The sequence below is a fragment of the Watersipora subatra genome, chromosome 3 (genome assembly GCF_963576615.1).
Source record: "Watersipora subatra chromosome 3, tzWatSuba1.1, whole genome shotgun sequence".
NCBI classification, from domain to species: Eukaryota; Metazoa; Bryozoa; class Gymnolaemata; order Cheilostomatida; family Watersiporidae; genus Watersipora; species Watersipora subatra.
The window spans coordinates 49,152,933-49,175,120 of NC_088710.1; the positions used below are offsets into that span (position 1 = coordinate 49,152,933).

The window sequence follows — 22,188 nt, forward strand, 5'->3', positions numbered from 1 at the left end:
CGAGTTATCCATGTTTGACTGTATCTGTACTGCATTATCAATTATTTTTTCGTGATGGTCACAACGTGGTTTACATGAAATTTTGCTTCAAACAGCAACAAGCTATTGCGGTATTTTAGTCATTCATTGTGTCATTTGCAATAGTCAGACATGTTTCCTATCGAAACACGAAGCGCCTAGTATAATGCTTATGCCTGTAGTTATATAATATCGGTGCCTGTGTTTAATGAAGCTTTGGCATGCTAAATAGTGCACCTGCTAGTGATATGTGTGCATATTGATGTCAAAGTTGATGGAAATTGTAAGCTAGGTATTTCTGGGGATGCAAAGTTAATTTATCAGACGTCTGTAACCTGTAAGGCACGTTCGTGTTTTTTTATATAATGGTTTGGTGTCGGTGCATTGATTAATCCGCTACCCTTGAGTTTTTTCAGGAAGTTGACTCCCTATGCATCCAGTCGCTCCATCTCCGCTAGCCATGGTCTACTCTATATATGCTGCTGTGTAATTAGTTACATATCAAGTCTCCCATAGCTGACCAGGATAGGACAACTCTGAAATAATGTTACATCTTCCATTGCTGCGAGCGAATACTGTACTTTGTACAGTTTAATACCGAAAGTGCAGTTTTTTCTGGGGACGTGTCATTCATACTTGGTATTTTTGGTCTACATGGAACAGGCAGGCACATACTTCTCTCTGTTCTTTTAGGCTCTGGCAAAATGAAGTGTATTGGATTTATACTGACTGTAGCGCAGGCCTGCATGTTATATGGTTAGTATCACATTGATTAATATGTACACCTGGTTGACTCTCAGAGACAAGTGTCATAAACAACAGTTCATTTGGATTCAATATCTATGTTTGAAAGGCTTTTTATCAATGTAATAATTTGATCATTTACTGGAATAGTTGCTATTAATGATATCAGTTATAGATAACGGCGAGTCTCAGTGCATCTACTTTGTATAACCTCTGCCAAGTTTCTGTATGAACGCATCATTACTTTTACAATAAAAAGTCATTTGTCGATATCTCTGGAACCATGTCTTTTTTATTTTAGTGGTGCATGGAAATCTTTGCAAGAACCCCTCTACAGCTGACCTATCCAATCATTTAAATATGGGTGTTGGGCCAAAAGAAGGCATAAATGCTGGCAACTACAGCAAATTCGCAGGTAACTTCCTGAAGTTACATCTACATGTACCTGCTTTGTAGATGCAGATCCTCTTTTGCAGAAGCGCTGCTTATGGCCTGCGCTTCTGCCTCAGAAGCGCTGCCGAGGCCCGTGCTTTTTAGTTTGAGTATCGCTTACTCTGAAAACTGTCAGGTGTGAAATAAATTGCCAATACACAATTATATCATTTATGCGATTTGTGATATCTCTTTAAATGTTGGCAATTTTCAAATCGTTTACCTAAAAAATTGTAAATCGTCTACTTAAAGAATTGCGACCAAGCAAATTGCCATATCGGGAAGTTCTAATTATAGGTTACAAATTTATTCTTGTTACATAATTGCAATTTCTTCAGGTGTCCACAGCTTCTTGGAGTGCGTAAAGGTTTGCTGCAAAGATGAGAGTTGCAATGCTGTCTTTTATGACGCAAATAACTGCTTGACAATTCAGTGTGCATCAGATGAGTCGTGCGCCCCTGGCGCTTCTTCTAAGAAGTTTGCTACAGCGACTCTAATCAACCTGCGAACTGTTGGTATGTATCACTTGCGCTCTTCTTACCAACTCATGCAACTGGAAGTTGTAACAATGTAATAATTTGTTTTATGGGTCTTTCGAGCTCATCACTGTTCCTTTCATACATGTTTGACTATGCGCTGATTTTTACAGAATGTATATCTACAAAGTGTATCCTTAGTACATACAGTTTATAATTTAGTGTATAGTACTCGGTGAGATTCTAGTAAGCTTAGAGTTGAGGAAGAAACAAAAACTTTGATTCATAATGCTATGAGAGATTTGTACACCTAGTCTTCCTCAACATAAAATAAACATACCATTTTGATACAACTTGTAGTGCTGTGACAGCGACAATAAGGTCATCTGCATCTGCTGCCAATGTTTCTACCATTTTATTATCGTGTGCTTTTTTGTCACAATATGCAATGCTGTCAGTGTTTATAGTATTTTGAACTACTGCATGTTTTGCTGCCAGTAATATACTGAAAGGAAAGCAGTTGTGAGTCTGTGTCTAAACTAGCATAATAGTTTGATTGATTTTTTCAAAGCATTTCTTTTCATAGCAGTCTCGTGTGTTCTTGTTGATTTAATGAGGTAATTGAAACAGCACAGGCCATGATTATCATATTGCTATTTGCTCATTAATACCAATACCTCAATGGCTAGTACAAAACAGAAACATGGCCATGTTCACCAATTGAGTAGAAGAGTTGCTTAGTGCTAGTTATTCATGTTGCCTGATACTTCAATTGCTTCAGCTTCATTTGCAATATGAGACTCCTAGCCTTCATTGCTGTATTAGGTTAAATGTCAAAAGAGTTGTCAGCAGCATCTAGTTATTCATTAGCTCTGACTTGGAGTACACCAGATACAGTTTTGACTTATACACTTTGGCCATAGTATTTTATTGTCCATTATAATCAGCTGTCATCTCATAGGGGTGCATCATTTTAATTTTTATTGTTTTATTTTTATGCGATGGTTTTTAGTTTTGTTTGCATATGAAAAATTTTATTATTTAAATTACAAAAACTAAATAAATTACAATAATTAAATAAATTACAAGAAATTAAATACGTTCACTTGCTGACATTGCTCAATATTATTTGAAATTTTACATATTTGAGTAACATTGAGATGATATTTAACTGTAATACACTTAGACACATGATTATACATAGATGTATATATTAGTAGCTTCTAGTGCCACTACTATGTTTTACATATATTGTACCTTTTAGATGTATATTTCAAATAGTTATATAGGTTTATATAAAAAATGTAATTGCAGTCCATGTATTTGTTCTTGGTTGTTACCAACTGGCATCACTAACCTATTGAAGCTGAGACAGCGGTAATAGATTCTATGAAGGAAGAAAATGCTGCCGAGTCTCCACACATTGTCAAGTGTGAGTTTGGACTGTCAGAGTGCCCAAGCAATGAGGAGTGTTCAGTGTCTGCTGCTAACGCCAGAGTAAAAAGCGGAGTCTGTCAATGCAAGGAAGGGTTCAGTCGTGAATCTGGAAACTGCCTTCCTGATTCTAACAGTGAGTCTGCCTACCATTCCATTTGTGTGTTTACCCAAAGGGACGGTTTAGCGCTTAGAATACACTAGATACTGTTGTCATTGGAGCAAGGCCACATTGATAACATTTGTTTATTTTACTTGATGGTTAAAGTTTTCTTAAACCTGATTAATATATATGCCAGTATCTTAGAGTAAATGTTTTTTTTGTGTTATTTGTTATGTCTTTCTTACAGAAGACTGCCGAAAAAAATTGGTGCGATGTTTTTAATTAAAACAAAGTTAAATACCCAAAGTTAATAACCAGGAATTATTGTTAGCCAAGCTGAAAATATGCAGCTTAGCAAAAATGTAAACTAAAATGTAAATGCAGACCAGTGATATATCCAATATTCTGTTTTCAAGGCACACAAGCGTTAGATCAGCATTCCACAACACTTAGTGCTGTAACGACAACAAAGTCAACAACGTTATCTGCATCTGCTGCCAATGCTTCTACAACCGCTGCTAGTACAGCTGCCTCAACTACACCAGCTGTCACCACTGGTAATTAACCCTTAGTTTATTTGTTCCTTATTCAAAGTTTAACGGTTTTGTAGCGAATGCACTGCAGTGTAGATGCTCATCGCTGATTAGAATGCAATCATTATATCAACAAAAAGGACAGAAATTGTATCAATTTTGTTGTCCTTGAAAATAAACTGCATGTTATTTTGCCATTTGAAAAGGAAAAGTGACAAAGCAGTCTCTAATTCTTAATTACTGTTTTTTAGCCGCGAAAGTGATAAAACTGACTGTCTCAGCAGGTGATAACAGAGTGCTCCAATATCCAGATACCTCTGTTAAGTTGACTGCCTATGCAGTGCCTGACCCGGCCAAAGGTGAGGCAGTCAATATAAACATACTGGGGTCTCCTGTTTCCTTGATCTGTTTTCTGATACAGTGTTCCTACCCCTATTCGGGCTTCACTTTTTGTGGGTTCAGTTATTTGCGCATTTTTCAGAAATGTCAAAAAGTAAAAATTAGTTTGTAGAGTTGCATCACCCAAGCATCACATGGACACATTTTGTCACAACGGAAATACAGTGAAGAAAGCCCACAGTTCAATCTTGGCCCTGCTTTGCCACAGTACCTCGCTACTTCCTTTGGTTCTTTGAACATATTTTAGCGCTTGAAAATGACACCAACACTACCAGCGCCCTCTAGTGCACCAATATAGAGATTATGCTTACCATCCATGAAAAGGTGAAATTGTTGGACAAGCTTTGATGGACAGCTATGCGGCTGCGGGACGCCATGACGGGCTTGGTAAATTGATAGTGTGTCACATTGAGAAAGGAGAAGAAAAGATTAAAAAACTGCATCTGCGTTCATTAATGGAGATCTAAAACATGGTGACTTACAGGAACAAGAAAATAGTCAAAATTTAAAACAATACACTTGTAGCCATTTTCACTTTTCATGGCTGTACACTTTCCATGAGGGCGCTGGTTCCGATTAGCCACGAGTGATCTCCGTATCAAAAAGTCTTACACTCTGCGTACAAATTTTAATCCTCATTTGAAATTCGATTTACTTTCCAAATCTTATTGGGTTCACTATTCAAAGCTAGAGTCTCTCAAAGAGCTAATCTCTCAATTATCCTTGTTTATTGACATACCTTTGGAGTGTTGCACAACAGCTTGATTTATGCTCAGTATAGAGCAGCTCACCCTTTGCCAATAATTTCTTACTAGCTAGGCTACGTCTCACACATACTCGTGTTAGAAATTCATCATCTATACAAACCATTGCACAACTCTTTGTCCAGCATTGACTCGTTGTATACAGGTGAGGAATACACATATCATTGGATGTGGCTGCAGAAACCATCAGGTGAGGAAGTTGGTCAGACAGATGGTATTAATGAACAGGAGCTACAGCTATCCAAGGTCAGTCTTTTATTTTCATGGCAGCGTGTTCAGAGGAATGGAAAGTGTTCGGGACATTTATTGTCATATTGATTGAAAATAAAGTTTTTAAATTTTTCAATATTTTATGTTAGGACCTTTTTTATCCACCATATTAACAGGTTGAGGTTGGTTTCTATCAAAGAATATTTTTGGCAAGCATCAACTTAGTTGCAATTGCACACCAGTTTTTTACCAGTAATTCTGGTAAGTTTGTCTGGGAAACCATAGTTTTTTTCATCCTATTGAACATTTAATGTGGACTGAAGAAATCTGTTGATTATTTCGACAATTGATACTTGCTATTATTTATTTTCATTGTAGCTGGTGGTTGGGTTCTACAGCCTTAGTGTAGAAGTAAAAGGAACCAACAAATTTGGTACTGGCAGTGTTAATATCACTGTTAAACCTGGTGAGTGCTATAATCTTTCCTTTTTATAGCCATGCATTGACTTTGGTAACTCCGTTATTAAGGAAAAGTAAAGTTGACAGTGTATTTATTTGCTTTTCTTACATCAATAATGCCTTTAGCTTTTAGAACTCTTATTAGCTTTGTATCCTCATTTACTCTTTATCTTGTTCCAGCGCCGCGAGTGAACAAACGACCTATTGCAGTCATTCGCCCGAGTGTTTTAACAATGAAAGAGGACACTGCAGGCATCTTAGATGGGGCAGGTGAGTGTTTGTCTTGTTATTCGTTTGGTACCAAGGCTGGAAATAGATTGTGATACCTTTGGTAGCACAACTGAATCTATGAACATGGTAGCATTTTTCACTATCAAGTTCTGCCAACCACGCCTCTATTATAGTCATAGTCAATGAGCTGTATAGATTGGTGAACTTGCTCACACCCATTTTTGTAACAGACAGCGTGGATGACGTGCAAGTAACCTCTTATCTTTGGGAGATCGTGAGTGGACCAATCACAGAGCAGCTGGAAAACACCGATAGTTCGATGCTTAGGCTTAAGGACATGACCCCTGGGAACTACACAGTACGACTCACCGTTACAGATGATGAGGAGGAGACCAACAGTACTCTTGCCACTGTCATCGTGGAACAGGTGAGATTTACTATCAACAGTCACACAAACAGGCAAAGTTCTTAAGATCAGTGGTATAGTTACCGGCATGCAATTTTAACGGTGGGTACCAACAATGTTTGCCAAAAATATCATATTTTGCTATAAGTCAATCTCAATCCATTAATATGGTGGATAAGAAAAGATCCTTACATAAAATATTGACAAGTTTAAAAACTGCATGTATGTATGTATGTATTAATTAGTCACTATAAATGTGCCAAGCAGTCTATAAATCTCTCGGAACACACTGCCATCAAAATAAAAAACAGATATTGGATAGCTGTAGCTCCTGTTCATTAATACTATCTGTCTGACCAACTTCCTCACCGGATGGCTTCTGCAGCCACATCCAATGATATGTGTATTCCTCACCTGTGTACAATGAGTCAATGCTGGACAAAGAGTTGTACAATAGTTTGTATAGATGATGACCCTCTAACACGAGTATGAGTGAGATATAATCGAGTTCGTAAAAGTGTTCTATACACTCATGGTATTTCAATAAACAAGAATAGTCGATGATAAGCATCTCAAGAAAATGTGTCATCTATAAAGCCTACAATAAGCATATAATATGACGGCTATAAACCAAAGTTGCCAACTTCTACATGGGTATTTAATTCATTCCTGCATTTGCATCATGTTTGTCATTGACCTGCTACACGCCTGCGCATGATGAAATTTATAAATTGTTTCATGAGGAAGTTACTCTTGAATAGAATAGTTTTGTTGCTCCTGTAATAAATTTCACAAACTAGGAGAACTTGACCACTGTCGCGCCTACATTAGTAGCGTCGGTTAGGTATAAACACGCAGTTCATTGGTTGCCAACAAGTTTTACACAAAGAAAGTTCATGATCTCTGCACCAAATTCTCAAACCAAATGATTTTTGTGATATTCGGTGAGCGGATCACAAGTTCCTTATTTGCGAAAAGGTATCTGCATTAATGAAGATGAACCATATTTACAGGCAATAGACTACCCGCCGAAAGCTAATGCAGGTGATGATGTTATAGTCCTACTGCCACACAGCACGGTCTCTCTCTATGGCAACATGAGCAGTGATGACAAGGGAATTGTGAGCTACCAGTGGAATGCTAAGGCTGGCGATGTCTCAGCTGATACAGATGTGAGTTGTTTACTCTTGTCAGTCATCGCTGATCAGCTCTTTCCTGTCTCAACCGGCAATAAAGTGATTTGGCTGAAAACCTCCCTCTATCCTTGATTGTATTTATATAAAAATATGTTTATCTTAAATCTTTTATGTTTGTAAACTTGTAAGTCTACATGTTTTTATATGGTTTGTTCAGTTGACCCATTAACTGTTTCGCCACCACGAGCCACGAGTTTGGCTCGGCAAAGGTTTGTGTATGGTCAAGAGCCGCATGATGTGGCTTTAGCAGGCTTCGTACAATCGTTTCAGACTAGTGATAGACCAATGATAGGCTAATTAATTAGCCTATCATATCTGAACTTAAACGAAAGGAAGCAATCATCTGTCTGCATTAAGCCAATAAAAAATATGTTTACAACCTATCCCAAGTGTAGTTTTGCTTTACAAAACCTTTATTCTGTATCACAAAGTCTTCTTCACAAAGACCAGCCGTGTCAGACGCAATACAGCTACAAAATTTCACTAATTTTAGGATCTATCGACTTTGGATGATTTTATTGAACAATAGTACCACTGAGAATGATTATTTTATTTTTAGCAGGAATAATAATGCCGTAATGATGGTGATCAATCCTTCGACTCGGACATGCCCACAATTGTTGCGAAAATGGCCGAAAAAGTATCCTAGCTCATTCTGTAGCAAATTTGTGGTATTTTTTATGGCATGAGCTTATGTACAATTTTATGCTAATTAATTTGGCATTAAAATTTTTTTTATAGAATGTGTGGTTTAAAGGTTATGACGATTTATGCGTGCCCCTGAACAATATTAGGTTTTATTGAATATGTAATTATGTCCCAGTAAAGAAATAAATTTGGCAGTGAAAGTGTGAAGATTTCTGTAGAAATATTGCTGTAGCTATTTGTGAATTGCTCGTTCCATCATTTTCGCAGCTTTCCAGACCTCTGGTACAATGACCTTCAGCACTCTTTACTAATTACTGCTATTATATACTACTACATATAATATCATCTTCTCCTCATCAAGCATCTTGTCTGCTGAAAATAAAATCGACTTGATAGTGACACATAAAGGCGTGATGTCACCATGATTAGTTACTGAAGTTACTTGCTCTATGAACTCCTAGCAGTGAGGTCGTTGACACTTGGTTGGATAGTTCTTCTCTTAAGACATAAGATACAACTAGATATCAATGCCTGATAGGTCTGCCACATGAGTTCCTCCTCTTTTATCCTGAATATCTTTATGTTGGTGTGTATGGTTTCAAAGCAAGAGAACATTCAATACACGAGATTGGCTGAAATCTGGATGAACTATTCATAGCTGTTATTGACACCTTTTGATTGATGGAAACTTGACTTATGGTGTTTTGCGAACCACTATCACCCTTTATATTCAGGGTGTGGATAAGCCAGTGTTAAATCTCTCTCACCTGAAAGAGGGAGTCTACACGTATGAACTTGAAGTCACTGATACCAAAGGACAAAAAAGTACAGATGAGGTACATATCTATGTGAAGTCTTCAGCGAATAAGGCACCAGTCGCTGCCGTAGAGTTCAACAGCACAACTGTGGAGCCAGGAACAGCAGTTGTTCTCGATGGCAGCCTTAGCACTGATGACCAGCTCATCACCAAGTACAAGTGGAGTCAAATCAGGTAAGGTCCAGTACTTATCATATTTATAATGTCCTTGTTGGTCCTCAAGTGCAGCTGTGGAGGTAAAACCTAGCTCTCACGCCGTATTGGGCGGGTGGGAACATTGGCATAGTAATGTATACCGGTTATGGATTGTAAACAGGAATGTGTGACGTAAAAAAACTTCACCATTCCGCTAGACCAAACAGTGACTGTATAGGCAGAGTTAGATTATGTTTCCTAATAAATTTAAAGCACTGCAAACTGTTGAAAATATTTCTATTAAGCGTTGCCAATGTTTTGAAAAGTTGTTGTTTTATATTTTGTTGTCTGCCAAAACTCAGCCAGTTATGCAAGAAATATAAATACAGAGAGCTATCCATAAAGGATTTGTCTAACAGATTACTTACTATGTATTTGAATGTCTCTAGATATACATGCTACATTATAAAACGGAAACTACCTCTCGATCATGGACTCTCATGGCTGGGTATATTGTATATTGTCCATCCAGCTATCTGTTTTGCTGAAAAGGTTACACGTACCCTCTGTGCAACGTCAATGTGAGGTTTCAGTTGTGAGGAAAATTATTTGATGAAGTCATTATGAACTTGACCTCTAGTCATATACTTAATCTAAACCAGTGCTAAGATTGAACAGTCATGATAAAAACATAATTTCTTGCTAATATATACTACAACTTGGTTGCAATGGTGTTCCGTGGGAGTCAGGCTTTGTTAGCTAATACGTATATAACAACTTGCTGCTAAACCAGTCTATGTATGTCATGGTACATGAACGTTATGTTTTAGTCTTGCATTATATTGACTAGTACCCTGGCAATCCCGTGTGCCCTAGCAAATTATCAGGTGTAATAACTACTTGTACAAGTATTCTCAATGCTAATGGCTGGTTGACCGGTGCAGCTGATAGAGCGCTGGGTTGCAAAGCAGAATGTTGCACGTTCAAAATGGTATGATACAACCTTTTTCCACAACCTTTAACCGTAGATACGGACAGACACAGCTCCTATTACTGTAAAGATTCCAATCAATTATTAGGTTGTGTAATTAAAGAAGAAAAAACAATCCTTTGTTTCCTGTTTCAATGTTGGACAGTATTGCTAAGAGTGGTTAGATTGAGAAAAGGCTACCTAAATTGCATTTAAGTAATGCCATGTCATTACATAGACCTTTAATCCGATGTTACTCTTTGGTCTAACAATGGGAGATTGGTAGTCACGGAGAAGGTAAAGATGCGTTTAGATCACTTTCCTTTCTACAGTATCTGATCACTGCTAGTAGGAACTCCTATTACAAAGCATTTGTTTTTTAGTAGCTCCTAAATTCAGTATAAAGGGCTTATCCCAGTAATTTATATGACAGTGGAAGTTTTTACACACTTTGGTTCATCTTTAGCAAAAGAATAATAGTAAAAGGGTTCTGCAAACCTTAAGTTTATTAGTTTTTATAATTCGTATAGCATTGGAGCAAGTATAAAAATTATGTAGACACTTCTAAACAGTCTATATGTCGCATGTCTCTGTAGGTTGATTTTGTGGTGTCATGGAAGTAGTTGTTCCCTTTTAAAAGTACATAGTTGTTCGCTTACATTTTCTCCCGTCAAATGACTGTTAAACCTGAATTTTACCTTAAGAACACTGAGCTTTCTTAATCTATTTTACACACAATATGTACCAGCTTCTAGAATGACTTTTTGTTTATTTTTGCATTTAGCCAGGTGTTAGAGATTAGCAGGTACGCTTATTAAGTGCAGTACAGTATAACATCGCTATTGTGAACTTATCGCTATATCATACTTCTTAAAGTCTCAATGTCATTTTACTGTACAGTAGTAGATATAATGGTCCCAGTAATTTGGTCCCATGCTATCTGCTTGAACTTTTTGTTAAATTAGAAATTGCTCTCTCTCTCATAAAAGACACAGAGCTGTAGTAAGACAGGCATGGCTATCGTAAACTCATGGCTACAGCCTACTTTTATTATCAAGTCCCAAGTTCATTGCATTTTACGGCTTGTATATGATAGACTTTGATAACTGTGAGAACTGTGACAGAAATCAAATCATGGACAATCCACTGGAATTTGACAATAGCTAGGCACTACCCTACAGGATGAAAATATTCGTTGGTCATAAAAATTCGCGATTTCGCAAACAGTCAATCCCGCTAATTATTAAATTCAGTGAATAATTAGTTCTATTTTTAATCACAAGAGAGAATAACTACTGCATCAAATTGAAGACTAGTCGCTAGCCTAGTTTTTAATGTAAATACTAAACGTAATTGAGTTCCAAAACATTTTTAAAATCATTGCCTGAGCTTTGAGCTAACACCATTGGCAATGCATCACATTTATTTACAAAATTATTCGAGGTTGTCACAAGATATGCAGAATGGCGTCATCGCGAAAATAGCCGCTAGGCAGAAGTACTAAACGTAGCCGAGTTCCAAAACTTCTTTAAATCATCGCCAGGCTTCGAGCTTTATTGCCATTGCGTCAAACTTTACAAAATTATTCAAGGTTTTCACAAGTTATTCGGCATGGCTTCAGCATAGCAAAAAAGCTCTCCTAGTCTTTTTACATTAGAATCAACTCCATCAATCTCTAATACCGAAGTCAAGGACGATCATGATTCTGATCTGGACATTATGGTATGTATTTGATTTGCAGTGCAGATACGTTTTTCCATAATCAACTGCATTAGTTAATTCTTTTGTTTAAAAACTGATCGCTTTCATCAAATACTTCAGCTATTGTTTTTGTACTTCCTCAACACTCGTTAATATTTTTTCTTTTTTGTGTTTACTGCAGATTGAGAATGAAACAACCTACTCCGATTACGAAAACTAGAGACAAGTAGTAATATTCATCAAGGCAGGAATATTGGCAGAGAGGCAACCAGTCAACCTAGACCCCTTCATTGACAACAACTCCTTGATATTGCTGTAGCAAACATGATTAAATTATATATTTTATTTCATGTATAGATGTATTATAATTTATTACAAACTTGAGTGTACAAATAAAATATTTCAAATACAAATAAAATTTTACAAACGATGAATGGAGTAAATGTAAACAGTTTAGTCCATACGGCGGTTGTCTAGCAATAAAATTAAACTGGTACTCTTGATATGTGAATACTAGCGTGTAATAGTGCTTTCTGACTAGTTATTTTGGTAATAGCAGCTCTGTCACTGTCTTGGGTAGGGGTTGAAGGCGATTCTCTCGCTACTACATGGCTGGTAAGGAAGTTATCATCAGAACTCTCCTCGTGGCTTACTATTGCAAAGTTCTGCCGGTTGGCCAAAGATTTGTGCTCGTAAAGGCGTTTTTGTTCCTTTTTTAATAACAGATATATTCTTCTCGTAAGTAGCTGCGGTCACTTCAACCTCAATTTCCAGACCTCCCTGAATGATTGGTGGTCTTCTAAGAATGACATCTACCACCCTTGCAATCATTGTTCTTCGGTGTATGATGAAAAATCTCTCTCTCACACTAAAACAAATAATGAAGCAGTAGGGATGGAAAAAATTAGTATTGCGTTTTACCGATGAACCAAAGTAAAATTCAACTAATTTAGTAAATGTAAAAAACTCATTACTTACCACAAGTTGTTGGCTTATCAAAGGCCTCCAAAGCGATGAATATTCGTGAAAACCTCTGGACGCAGCAACAATTGTTTACCGTAGAATAGCATGATCGCCTCGCAGTTGTAAGCTAAATATAAACCGGAACACGCGGTGTGCGCATGCGTAGGAATAACTATTACTAGCCGCAATAGAGTTAACTTTTCCTAAAGAGTGGCAGTTTTCAGCCGCGAATAAATTCATCCGCGAATATGCATGAAAAGACAATTTTCGCGAAATATAACTTCGCGAATAAATTCATCCTGTAGGGTATTTCACACCATTCTGGTCGCATAGCCAGGTAACCAACAAGCTATAACGGATATAACTTCCTTTTTAGTCAGCTGTGTTTTGCTGCCTATAGCAGCATGGCACAGCAGATATTATCATAGTTTGCTATTAAAAACAGAATTTCGGAAGCTAAAATCTAAGATGATATTTTATTTATTAGCGGCCCGAGCCAGGCCAAGATGGACAACACTGACCGAGCAAAGGCGAGTGTGGACAGTCTGATGAAGGGTGAATATGTGTTTCAGCTAACTGTCTCAGACTCAGAAGACCTGCACAATTCAACATCTGTTACAGTGCATGTCCGCAGCCGTGAGTTCCTATCACTCCTATATTGTTTTTTCATCCAATCCAACTGCCATTCATTATTGGGTAATAGAGAGGAGGTAATAGGGAAGAGATAGCAGTGGTAGCATCATAAACCAGAATTTGAGCTTTTCTGAAAGTTGATACCTGGTTCAGCTCTATCATCATCTGTTTTGTTAATTGACTTGTTAGGTTAGTTAGTTATTTTAGGTTAATTAGGTTTAAATTGTGAGCTAATTTTTTACTCAAAGCTTGAAAATTCATGATTTGCTGACATTATTTTTAAAATGGTGGTCGATGGACGGTGAATGTCTGGAGTACATCGCATTACAGCGCTATTTTTGGAAGCCAGTTCCCCAAATATAAACTAATGCTTATCAATTCATGTTTTGATCCCTTTCTCCTTTTGTAATTGCACCCATTGTAACTGGCTTCAATTTCTGTTCAGTATTGTAATGGGGTAGTTTCATAACTGCAGGAATTGACCAAAAACCAGTTGCTATTGCCGGAGAAGACAAGACTGTGGTCCTACCGGTGGACATAGTTAGAATTGATGGTTCTAAGTCTAAGACATCCGGGAGCAAGCTAAGCTATAGTTGGGTGAGGAGTGAAGAATCTCCAGGTGCAGGAAGAGTGTTAAATGGCTCTGACAGTCAGGCTGCCTTGTTACTTACTGACCTTGTGTCAGGTACCTACACTTTCACATTAACAGTGAAGGATGAGGAAGAGGAGGAGGCATCTGATTCTGTCACCATTACAGTGCAGCCAGGTGATCACTTACTAGCCATTGGCAGAGTCTCGCCGTGTTGTGTAAAACTCGTGTTAGTCATTATTATTTTTTAAATAATGTAGGCCACTCTTGTTAAATCATACAAACATTGATTGTACTCTTGATGTGCATATCACATGCGTGCAGACATAGCATATGTGTATCACATACACGCAGTCATTGCATGCGCGTATTACATACATGCTGTTGTTGCATGTGCCTATCATATACATGCTGTCATTGCATGTACGTATCACATACTGTACACGCGGTCATTACATGTGTGTTTTACATATGTGTTGTCATTGCATGTGCGTATAACATACATGCAGTCATTACATGTTTAGAGCTAAATAGGCAAATGATTACAATTTGGTTGCTTCTCACCTTTTAGATCCACAAAAAGATAACCTGGTAGAGTTATCACTGGACACGTCCATAGAAACCTTCAAAGAGAAACATAAGGTGAGCAATTTCAATTATGTTCATCTATGTTGTGTAGATAACTTCCAGTGTGTAACTAAAACATTTCAAGCTAAACTATACTCTGACTATCAGACGTGTTCAACTCTGATTCATATAAATGCATTTTTTAGTTTCAAGGCAAACTTTGACTCTCAATATGCATGGTTCTTATTTATTATGTTAACTATATTTTGACGAGTTATCAAACATTTGTTATCTTGTGTTGGAAGGAGAAAACCTACAGGTGGTGATGTCTTTGAAAGCACTCAGTCATTGCTCACTTTGTGTGTTGCTTGACGGCTCTTCCAATGTGGTAAAACTCAGATACTGTTGTGTTTGTTTATACCAATCAAATAGAGAACCATAAGGCATATATGTACTTAGATATGCTAAAGGTCCTGCTGGTCTGTTTAATGCCACAAGTTTTATCGTATCTTGCAGAGGAACCTCGCTGTCGAGTTATCCTTAATGCTCTCATCAGATGCGTATATGAGTGATCCTACAGTAAATATATATGGCATTTATCCTGGTTATCACAGTGGAAAGTGAGTATTTGTGAGCATTGCAGAATTGAAATTTATTATTGTTTGGAAAATATATCATAGTTTGATTTATTAGCTTTGTCTTGTCACTATTAATCTTACTTCCCAATGATAAAAGCCGTGGCATGAGTTGAACCTTGCAGGTCGTTAGTAGCCTTTTAATCTACCTATATGCAATAGGGATTTTACATTATACAAACAGTATAATACGTGTTAATAGCCTAATCCGTTTCAAGATTTTTCAAAACTCACCTCATTGGTCATACAAAAAGAAAAAAAACTAGACTGAACCTTTTGATTTGTTGGCTGTACTGTGACTACACTATTATTGATTTGCATCGACAACTTTTCTCATTTTCTGATCAATTTCACTGATTTTGTAGACCGTGATTGGTGTAATTTTACAATAAGTTGATGGGGAGTGCACATCTTCAACGGTTATGTACAACGATTTGTTTATTTTTTCTAAACAGCAAAGTCTATTCTGCAATGTAAAACTAGTAACAATTATTTTATGTCTACAATAAAGCAAAACAAAACGGATTTTTTTTCCATAAAAAAGAGGTACTACCTGTTCGTTGCCTATCTGTATTCAGGGGTCAAGATTAGGATAAAAGATAACTTTCAATGATACGTAACTCTTGACATTTAGATTGGTAGTCCAACGCTGCAACACCTGCTCCAATCGATCGCCTTAAAGTATTCAGCTACGTATTCTCTGTTTTGTCAGCACATCTGATGATCTATCACGACGAACTAGAATTTGATTGAAGTTGTATATATAACAGACTAGCCGGCTGTCCAGCGTTGCACGGGTATTAAAAACAGCTTATAAACAGTGGCAGGTAATGTAGTTGCCTGCCACTTGCAATTAGCCGGACACATTGCCAATGACTAATTTGAGTAAGCTACTATCCGTATTGCTAAACTTACTAATAAGAGCCATGAGTGCAAGCTTTAGTGACATTGCGTAACGCAGAGTGCTATGAGCACTCTGCATATTTTAACCTACATAACAACTCATATTGCCCAACGAATTTATTGCATTTCGCGTAGCCTAATTGCCCTAGTGAATTGGGAGGTTCTGAGATCAAGTCCAGCACGAAGCGAGGCTTTCATGTCTAGATTTAAATAGCTATAGCTGTACACACCAAACGACGGACTTTGAGATTTACATAGATATGTAGATATAACGTGATAGATGAGATAGTTTACAATAGGCGAGATAGGTTATCATTCAAATCAAATTTGAGAAGTCGCCCCAACTTGACACTTTACGTTATGTGGAATTTTTACGCAGTACGAAGCAAAAACTTCAGATAATTTCTTTACGTTATCTGGAATTTGCGTTATAGGAGCTATACGTTATATGAGCGTCTACTGTTTATAAATCTTAGTATTTGTCTGTTGGTCTGTCGTGTGTCCCATAATAGCTAATAATATCTAGAAAGGAAAAATCCATTTCACAATGTAATTAACTCGGAACCTCCAGTTTGGCAGACAGGCTTTCTATCTGCTTATGCTACACGGGCTACTTGTGGTACAATGGATTAATCATGCTCATAGCCATTACATAGGTTAAAATACACATATCGACGTTGTGTGACACGTAGCTGGTCACTAGAGTTGGTCACTAGAGCTGGTCACTAGAGCTGGTCACTAGAGCTGGTCACTAGAGCTGGTCACTAGAGCTGGTCACTAGAGCTGGTCACTAGAGCTGGTCACTAGAGCTGGTCACCAGAGCTGGTCACCAGAGCTGGTCACCAGAGCTGGTCACCAGAGCTGGTCACCAGAGCTGGTCACCAGAGCTGGTCACCAGAGCTGGTCACCAGAGCTGGTCACCAGAGCTGGTCACCAGAGCTGGTCATCAGAGCTGGTCACCAGAGCTGGTCACCAGAGCTGGTCACCAGAGCTGGTCACCAGAGCTGGTCACCAGAGCTGGTCACCAGAGCTGGTCACCAGAGCTGGTCACCAGAGCTGGTCACCAGAGCTGGTCACCAGAGCTGGTCACCAGAGCTGGTCACCAGAGCTGGTCACCAGAGCTGGTCACCAGAGCTGGTCACCAGAGCTGGTCACCAGAGCTGGTCACCAGAGCTGGTCACCAGAGCTGGTCACCAGAGCTGGTCACCAGAGCTGGTCACCAGAGCTGGTCACCAGAGCTGGCTTCACGGCTCTTATTAAAGTAAGTTAAGCGATATGCTAGCTTAAATTACTCAAATTTGCCTACTCGCTAATTTGAGAAGATATAGTAAAACTGAGCCAATGGCAATTACATTACCTGCCACTGTTTATAAGCTGTTTTTTATTTCCCGTGCAACACTGGATATTCACTTAGTGATACATACATTTGCAGATAACTATTGTTAAACTAGTCATTTCATTCACTGTTTGTCAGACTGACTTAGTATTTCATGTCACTAGAACTCGTGCATGAAATGACCTTTAAATTTAAGGAGGATTGATGCAGACTAAGTCTTTGCAATTTGCAAGCTAATTAAGGACTTGACAGTTTTGTCAAAATTAGGTGTAATTGGTAATAGGTATAAATTGGCATGGGTGCGCACAAACTAATGTGAATCATATCTAATAGTTCTCAGTAGATAACTGTAAGCTCGTTTAGTTAAAACATGGCTGAGTCAAATATTCTTTTGATGAAAGGTTTTTAAAGCTTGGTATGAATTGGTTGAGTACGATATTAAAATGTACTAGCAAAAATAGAGCGTTGACATTTAGTGTCGTTGTGGAGGCTTTGTTATCTAGCCCCAATACTTCAAATTTTTCATGTTAAAAATTTTAAGTTTATTGGTTGCTTTCTATCAATACAAGCAAAAATATTATATTGCTATGGAAACATCTGAAAGCACTGCGAAGTTACTTCTAAATATTCATTGGATTTCTGTGTTGTTCTTATCAACATTGTTTGAATATCACAAATGCAGCACATGTATTGCTGCCTATGTTTATCAGCAATAGATTATGACAACAGGCAAGTTTTCACACTATTTTCTATCCTCAAATTTGAGCTATTGCATACTCAACAATTGCAAGCTATACTCGTCAACTTTTTGACTGCCCATTACACTGAGGGCCAATAAAGTCTGGCAAATCTATAAAAAGTTTTGTCAAAAGTCTTAGCATGAAGAAGTTATCTCGATACAAAGTTATTAAAGGTTTCATGTCACACCCCTAAGTCTCTGACATGCTCAGTATTTATACAAAGCATGGGTTTGGGTGACAAATTAGCAGCTGTCTTCTTTCTTGTAGATTGGTAGTGGTATTTCTTGTGCAAGACGCACAGTCTGCCCATGTATCTACCATAAGAAATGGAACAGAAGTCAAATCTCTCCTACAGAAAAAATTAATAAATAATAATGAATTATTTGGCTACAAGGTATCGCAGGTAGACACTGTAGGTGAGTATTAATAATGGGATGGCAAATTTGTGATGAACAAGTAACTTATCAGTGAGTAGTCTCACTTGTAAGGAGATGTCAGTTTTTGCTAATCATTCTGCATAACCGTATCTCATTTTTGCCTCTAAAATCTATACTTCTCAATATTTATGCATGCGTGCTTGCGCAATCTGGCAGCTTTTATTCCGAGAGATGACACAGAATACCTGAATTGCAAACAATCATTCCTTCTTTATTAGCTACCATTTATAAGCTGGTAATAATTCATGCTTAGCTCTAATTAGACTGCAACACTTGGTGAGTTAAGATTTGGAGTCTTACAAACAAAACCTTCACCAGACCTAAACGGAGGTAAACATTTGCTAAGCTCATGGAGCAGCTAAGGGTTGTCTCATCTAGAGCAGCTGGCCTGAGAACAAAAGGTTGAGGTTTGATTTCCCGAAAAGGTCGCTGATTGTCACGGAATCCGATCTTAAATCGACAATGCAAACTAGTATGCTGTGGCTACCACGAAAAGGCATCACAAAGCTGGGTAGTCAAAATGCAGTCAACCTTGGCAAATTTAATGTCTAAAAAAATTGGGCTTATTTGTTGCGTTATTGTTGCCTCGAAACATCTTGTGTACAGGTATGATAAGGATACATTTGCTTTTAGCTATTTCGACTGTAGTAATGGACAGTTGTATCTCGTCATACAAGCTCATTGCGTTTTGGGACTGAGCTTGTTTGTCATTTTACTTGTATCTCAAGGCAATATTTCTTATATAAAATAACTAAATACAAATTAATCCGTTACCGTATTTTGAAAAACCCACAAAAAACAGGGTGCTACGGTGGAAAAACATGTTTTTAATTATTGTAATTTAGTACCTTAGCTAACAAAGTAACGAATACCTTTTAGTTGTTAAAATCTGCAGTAAAATGTAACATTACTATAATTATACACTATTTTAAGTTTTTACTTTCAAGACAAGTGTAGTGGCTAATGGTGGTCTGAAAGAGACTTTACAGCAACACGTTCGATACACTAAACTTTTGTGATGCTATGTAACTGAAACTTTGAATTTAACTTCAATGAATTAAGCTTCCTAAGCATACACTTAAAGTAAGTTTTATTACATTAATATTTGCCGTCTTAATTTGTTATTATCTGTTTCCAGTTTTAAGCTTTTTGCATCGCATTCACTATAACCTTTAGCCAACCTTTTAAAAGCTTTTTTTCAAATTGATTTGAGTAGAAAGACCAAGCGATGCTGTTCTTGAAAGCAGACACTCGCATACTTGGCCATATAGTGGCCATCAAGCACCAGCTCATATCTCAAAGATTACTCGTATCTCAAAAAAGAAACTTGCTGGAAATTCTGCTCATATCTCAATTGTTTGGTATGCTGGGGCTCTCGTATGTTGAAGTATGACTGTGCTTCATTTTAAAACATTGAGGCTTGTACTAAAAGCTACAAGTAAAATGCACAGCTATGCTTAAAGCACACCAATTATGTCAGTACTTTTATCATATATTTCATTACTTCAGAGTCTTGGCTTTCGAATGAGCTTATATTCAATACACAAAGAATAATAGAACTATGAAAAACAGGGTGTCAAAAGTATGTCCTGCATTAAAAGAACACATGGTTGTGGTTCCCACAATGTGATGTCATAATTAGCATTTAGCCTTAGGTCGTCGACCCCTTTCGCTGCCATTGAGACTGCGCTTTTCTGTGACAATCGGTGCTCTTAAACCCAGAGGCCGCTAATAATAAACTAGGATTATAGATAATCAACAATGCCTGGGGATCTCGCTAACGCCCGACCAATACAAACACATGTTCTGGGTTAATAGATTTTAGGTGATTGTTAGAGTTTGCTTTTTTCATCCTTTCGTTCATTTTAAATATTTATAGTAATTATTATCACATTGTTTTATAGAATTCGTACCGCTTTCCAAATATGATTATGCTTCAATAAATATACTGTCGTTGTTAAAGGTAATGAAATCACATCGATTAAATTGTGACCTGCAGTGGTGTGGCCTTAGGACTATATGTAAATTTCAATCTCGCGAGATCATGAACTAGGCTTTGAATTAATTAGTCTCAGTCGTGCCCGTCAACGTCACAATAAAAAGAGATGGCTAAGGTATAATATCATCGGGAAAACATAGTATGGTGCTTTAAGTCTGAGCTATTTATCATAGAAATATCTGTACATGGAGAGCTAATGACACTGATTCCTTTGTCATCTTCATTGGTTCTCTGGAGTTGTCTTACCTTCGCCTGCCACTAATGGTATTGTCATAGTTTATACCGTATATCGTAGTTTGGTAAATAAGCGGTAAGAGCACATAACACCGAATATGAAAATTATGACGTCATAATTTGCGAGTCTGTACCATTGAACATTTCTGCGGTAGAGCTCTGGGGAAATCATATAAACACCAACCAATGTCTGGCTCACCATGTCAAACAATGGCTCATTTAAAAGCCAAGATATTGAAGAACCTGAATAACCTGAAACAGTACTGATATAATTGATGTGCTGTAATGAACGCTAAATTGGACTTACTTTATGCATTTAATATCATCTATGGGAGTGTGAGTTAGTTGTCTACAGTAATTCCTCGCTAGTTTGGGTTCATCTTTTGCTGCTTCAGTGCATTTTAGGGTAAAAAATAATCATTAAAAAGTTTTAAAAATTTAAAATAGATGAAAGTAAAAAGCTATCACACATAAAACACATAAATCTCTCTCATAGTCTGGCCCAGTGAGATCCCTCTGCAAACATCATCGTGATCGTAGTCATCGAAGTTCGCCCTTTTTCTTGTTACTTTTTGTAAAGTGTAAAAGTGCAGCCATTGTGACACCCCTCATCATGCCTCTTAACTGTTTTCAACTCTTAAATATTGTCCAATGAGCCTGAGATAAAGAGAGGAATGTTTATGATTAATGAAGAAGTCCACTTGTTAGATATGAGTTTCTATTCCATGGGTTTTCACTTATCTCGATGGATGCCAATTAACCGTAAAACATGAGGGGTTACTGTACTTGAAATGTCTTATAATTTTTTTGGCATGTCTTGGGTGAAATGTGTAGTAATGGCTGAGTAGGCTTACAGGCATCAGTCGTGTGCTCGCTTTGTTTTAGTGTGTCAGAATGACTGCTCTGGCCATGGCTACTGTGATCAGTTCTCTAAACAATGCATTTGTGAACCTTTCTGGATGCCCAACTATGTGGTGGCCAAGTGGAAAGGGGAGAGCAACTGTGGTGAGCTTAAAATTTTTTTTTATGTTCAATTGAAATTGTTTAGATGAGTAGTGTTTTATTATTTGTATTATTTGTAGAGGTATTTTGACCAGAAACTATTCAGCTGCTGTTATTATTGAATTTATAACTATAAATTTTTCACAAATTCTTTTTTCTACATTTTAATGGTATTGAATTAAATATTGGTTAGGTTCACACCCTCTAAATAGAAGAGAGGGTAGTAATCTAAGCTGACTTTATTCTGGATCAGCTCTGTTTTTTTTCTCATGGTGATAGATAAAATAGTAATTAAATTTATTTAGGTACATACTAAAGCATTAGAAAGGATTGCAAATAACGCAAGGTTGTTGGCTGTCAATAGTTGATAGAGATTGTTTCCAGCTTGTTTAACCACCTACTCTTATATTTTATAACAAGTTCAGCTTATGAGTAGGTACATCAACTACCAGCCCAAATGTCTCATAATTAATA

The 22,188-nt window shown here is 37.4% G+C and overlaps 1 protein-coding gene across 2 annotated transcripts in view; it reads left to right on the plus strand.

Annotated features, from left to right (window-relative positions):
- Positions 1-22,188, plus strand: part of LOC137389810 (dyslexia-associated protein KIAA0319-like protein) — a 32,380-nt gene that overhangs the window by 4,150 nt on the left and 6,042 nt on the right. For both annotated transcript variants that reach the window (XM_068075923.1, XM_068075924.1), the window contains exons 2-19: positions 712-774; positions 1,064-1,177; positions 1,533-1,709; positions 3,037-3,240; positions 3,624-3,764; positions 3,992-4,099; positions 5,049-5,149; positions 5,492-5,579; positions 5,753-5,842; positions 6,034-6,230; positions 7,223-7,381; positions 8,788-9,044; positions 13,127-13,275; positions 13,748-14,038; positions 14,433-14,503; positions 14,945-15,048; positions 18,310-18,458; positions 21,598-21,717. In XM_068075923.1, coding sequence (XP_067932024.1) covers positions 723-774; positions 1,064-1,177; positions 1,533-1,709; positions 3,037-3,240; positions 3,624-3,764; positions 3,992-4,099; positions 5,049-5,149; positions 5,492-5,579; positions 5,753-5,842; positions 6,034-6,230; positions 7,223-7,381; positions 8,788-9,044; positions 13,127-13,275; positions 13,748-14,038; positions 14,433-14,503; positions 14,945-15,048; positions 18,310-18,458; positions 21,598-21,717 — 2,572 coding nt within the window. In that variant the 5' untranslated portion in view covers positions 712-722. The remainder of the gene's footprint in view (positions 1-711; positions 775-1,063; positions 1,178-1,532; positions 1,710-3,036; positions 3,241-3,623; positions 3,765-3,991; positions 4,100-5,048; positions 5,150-5,491; positions 5,580-5,752; positions 5,843-6,033; positions 6,231-7,222; positions 7,382-8,787; positions 9,045-13,126; positions 13,276-13,747; positions 14,039-14,432; positions 14,504-14,944; positions 15,049-18,309; positions 18,459-21,597; positions 21,718-22,188) is intronic.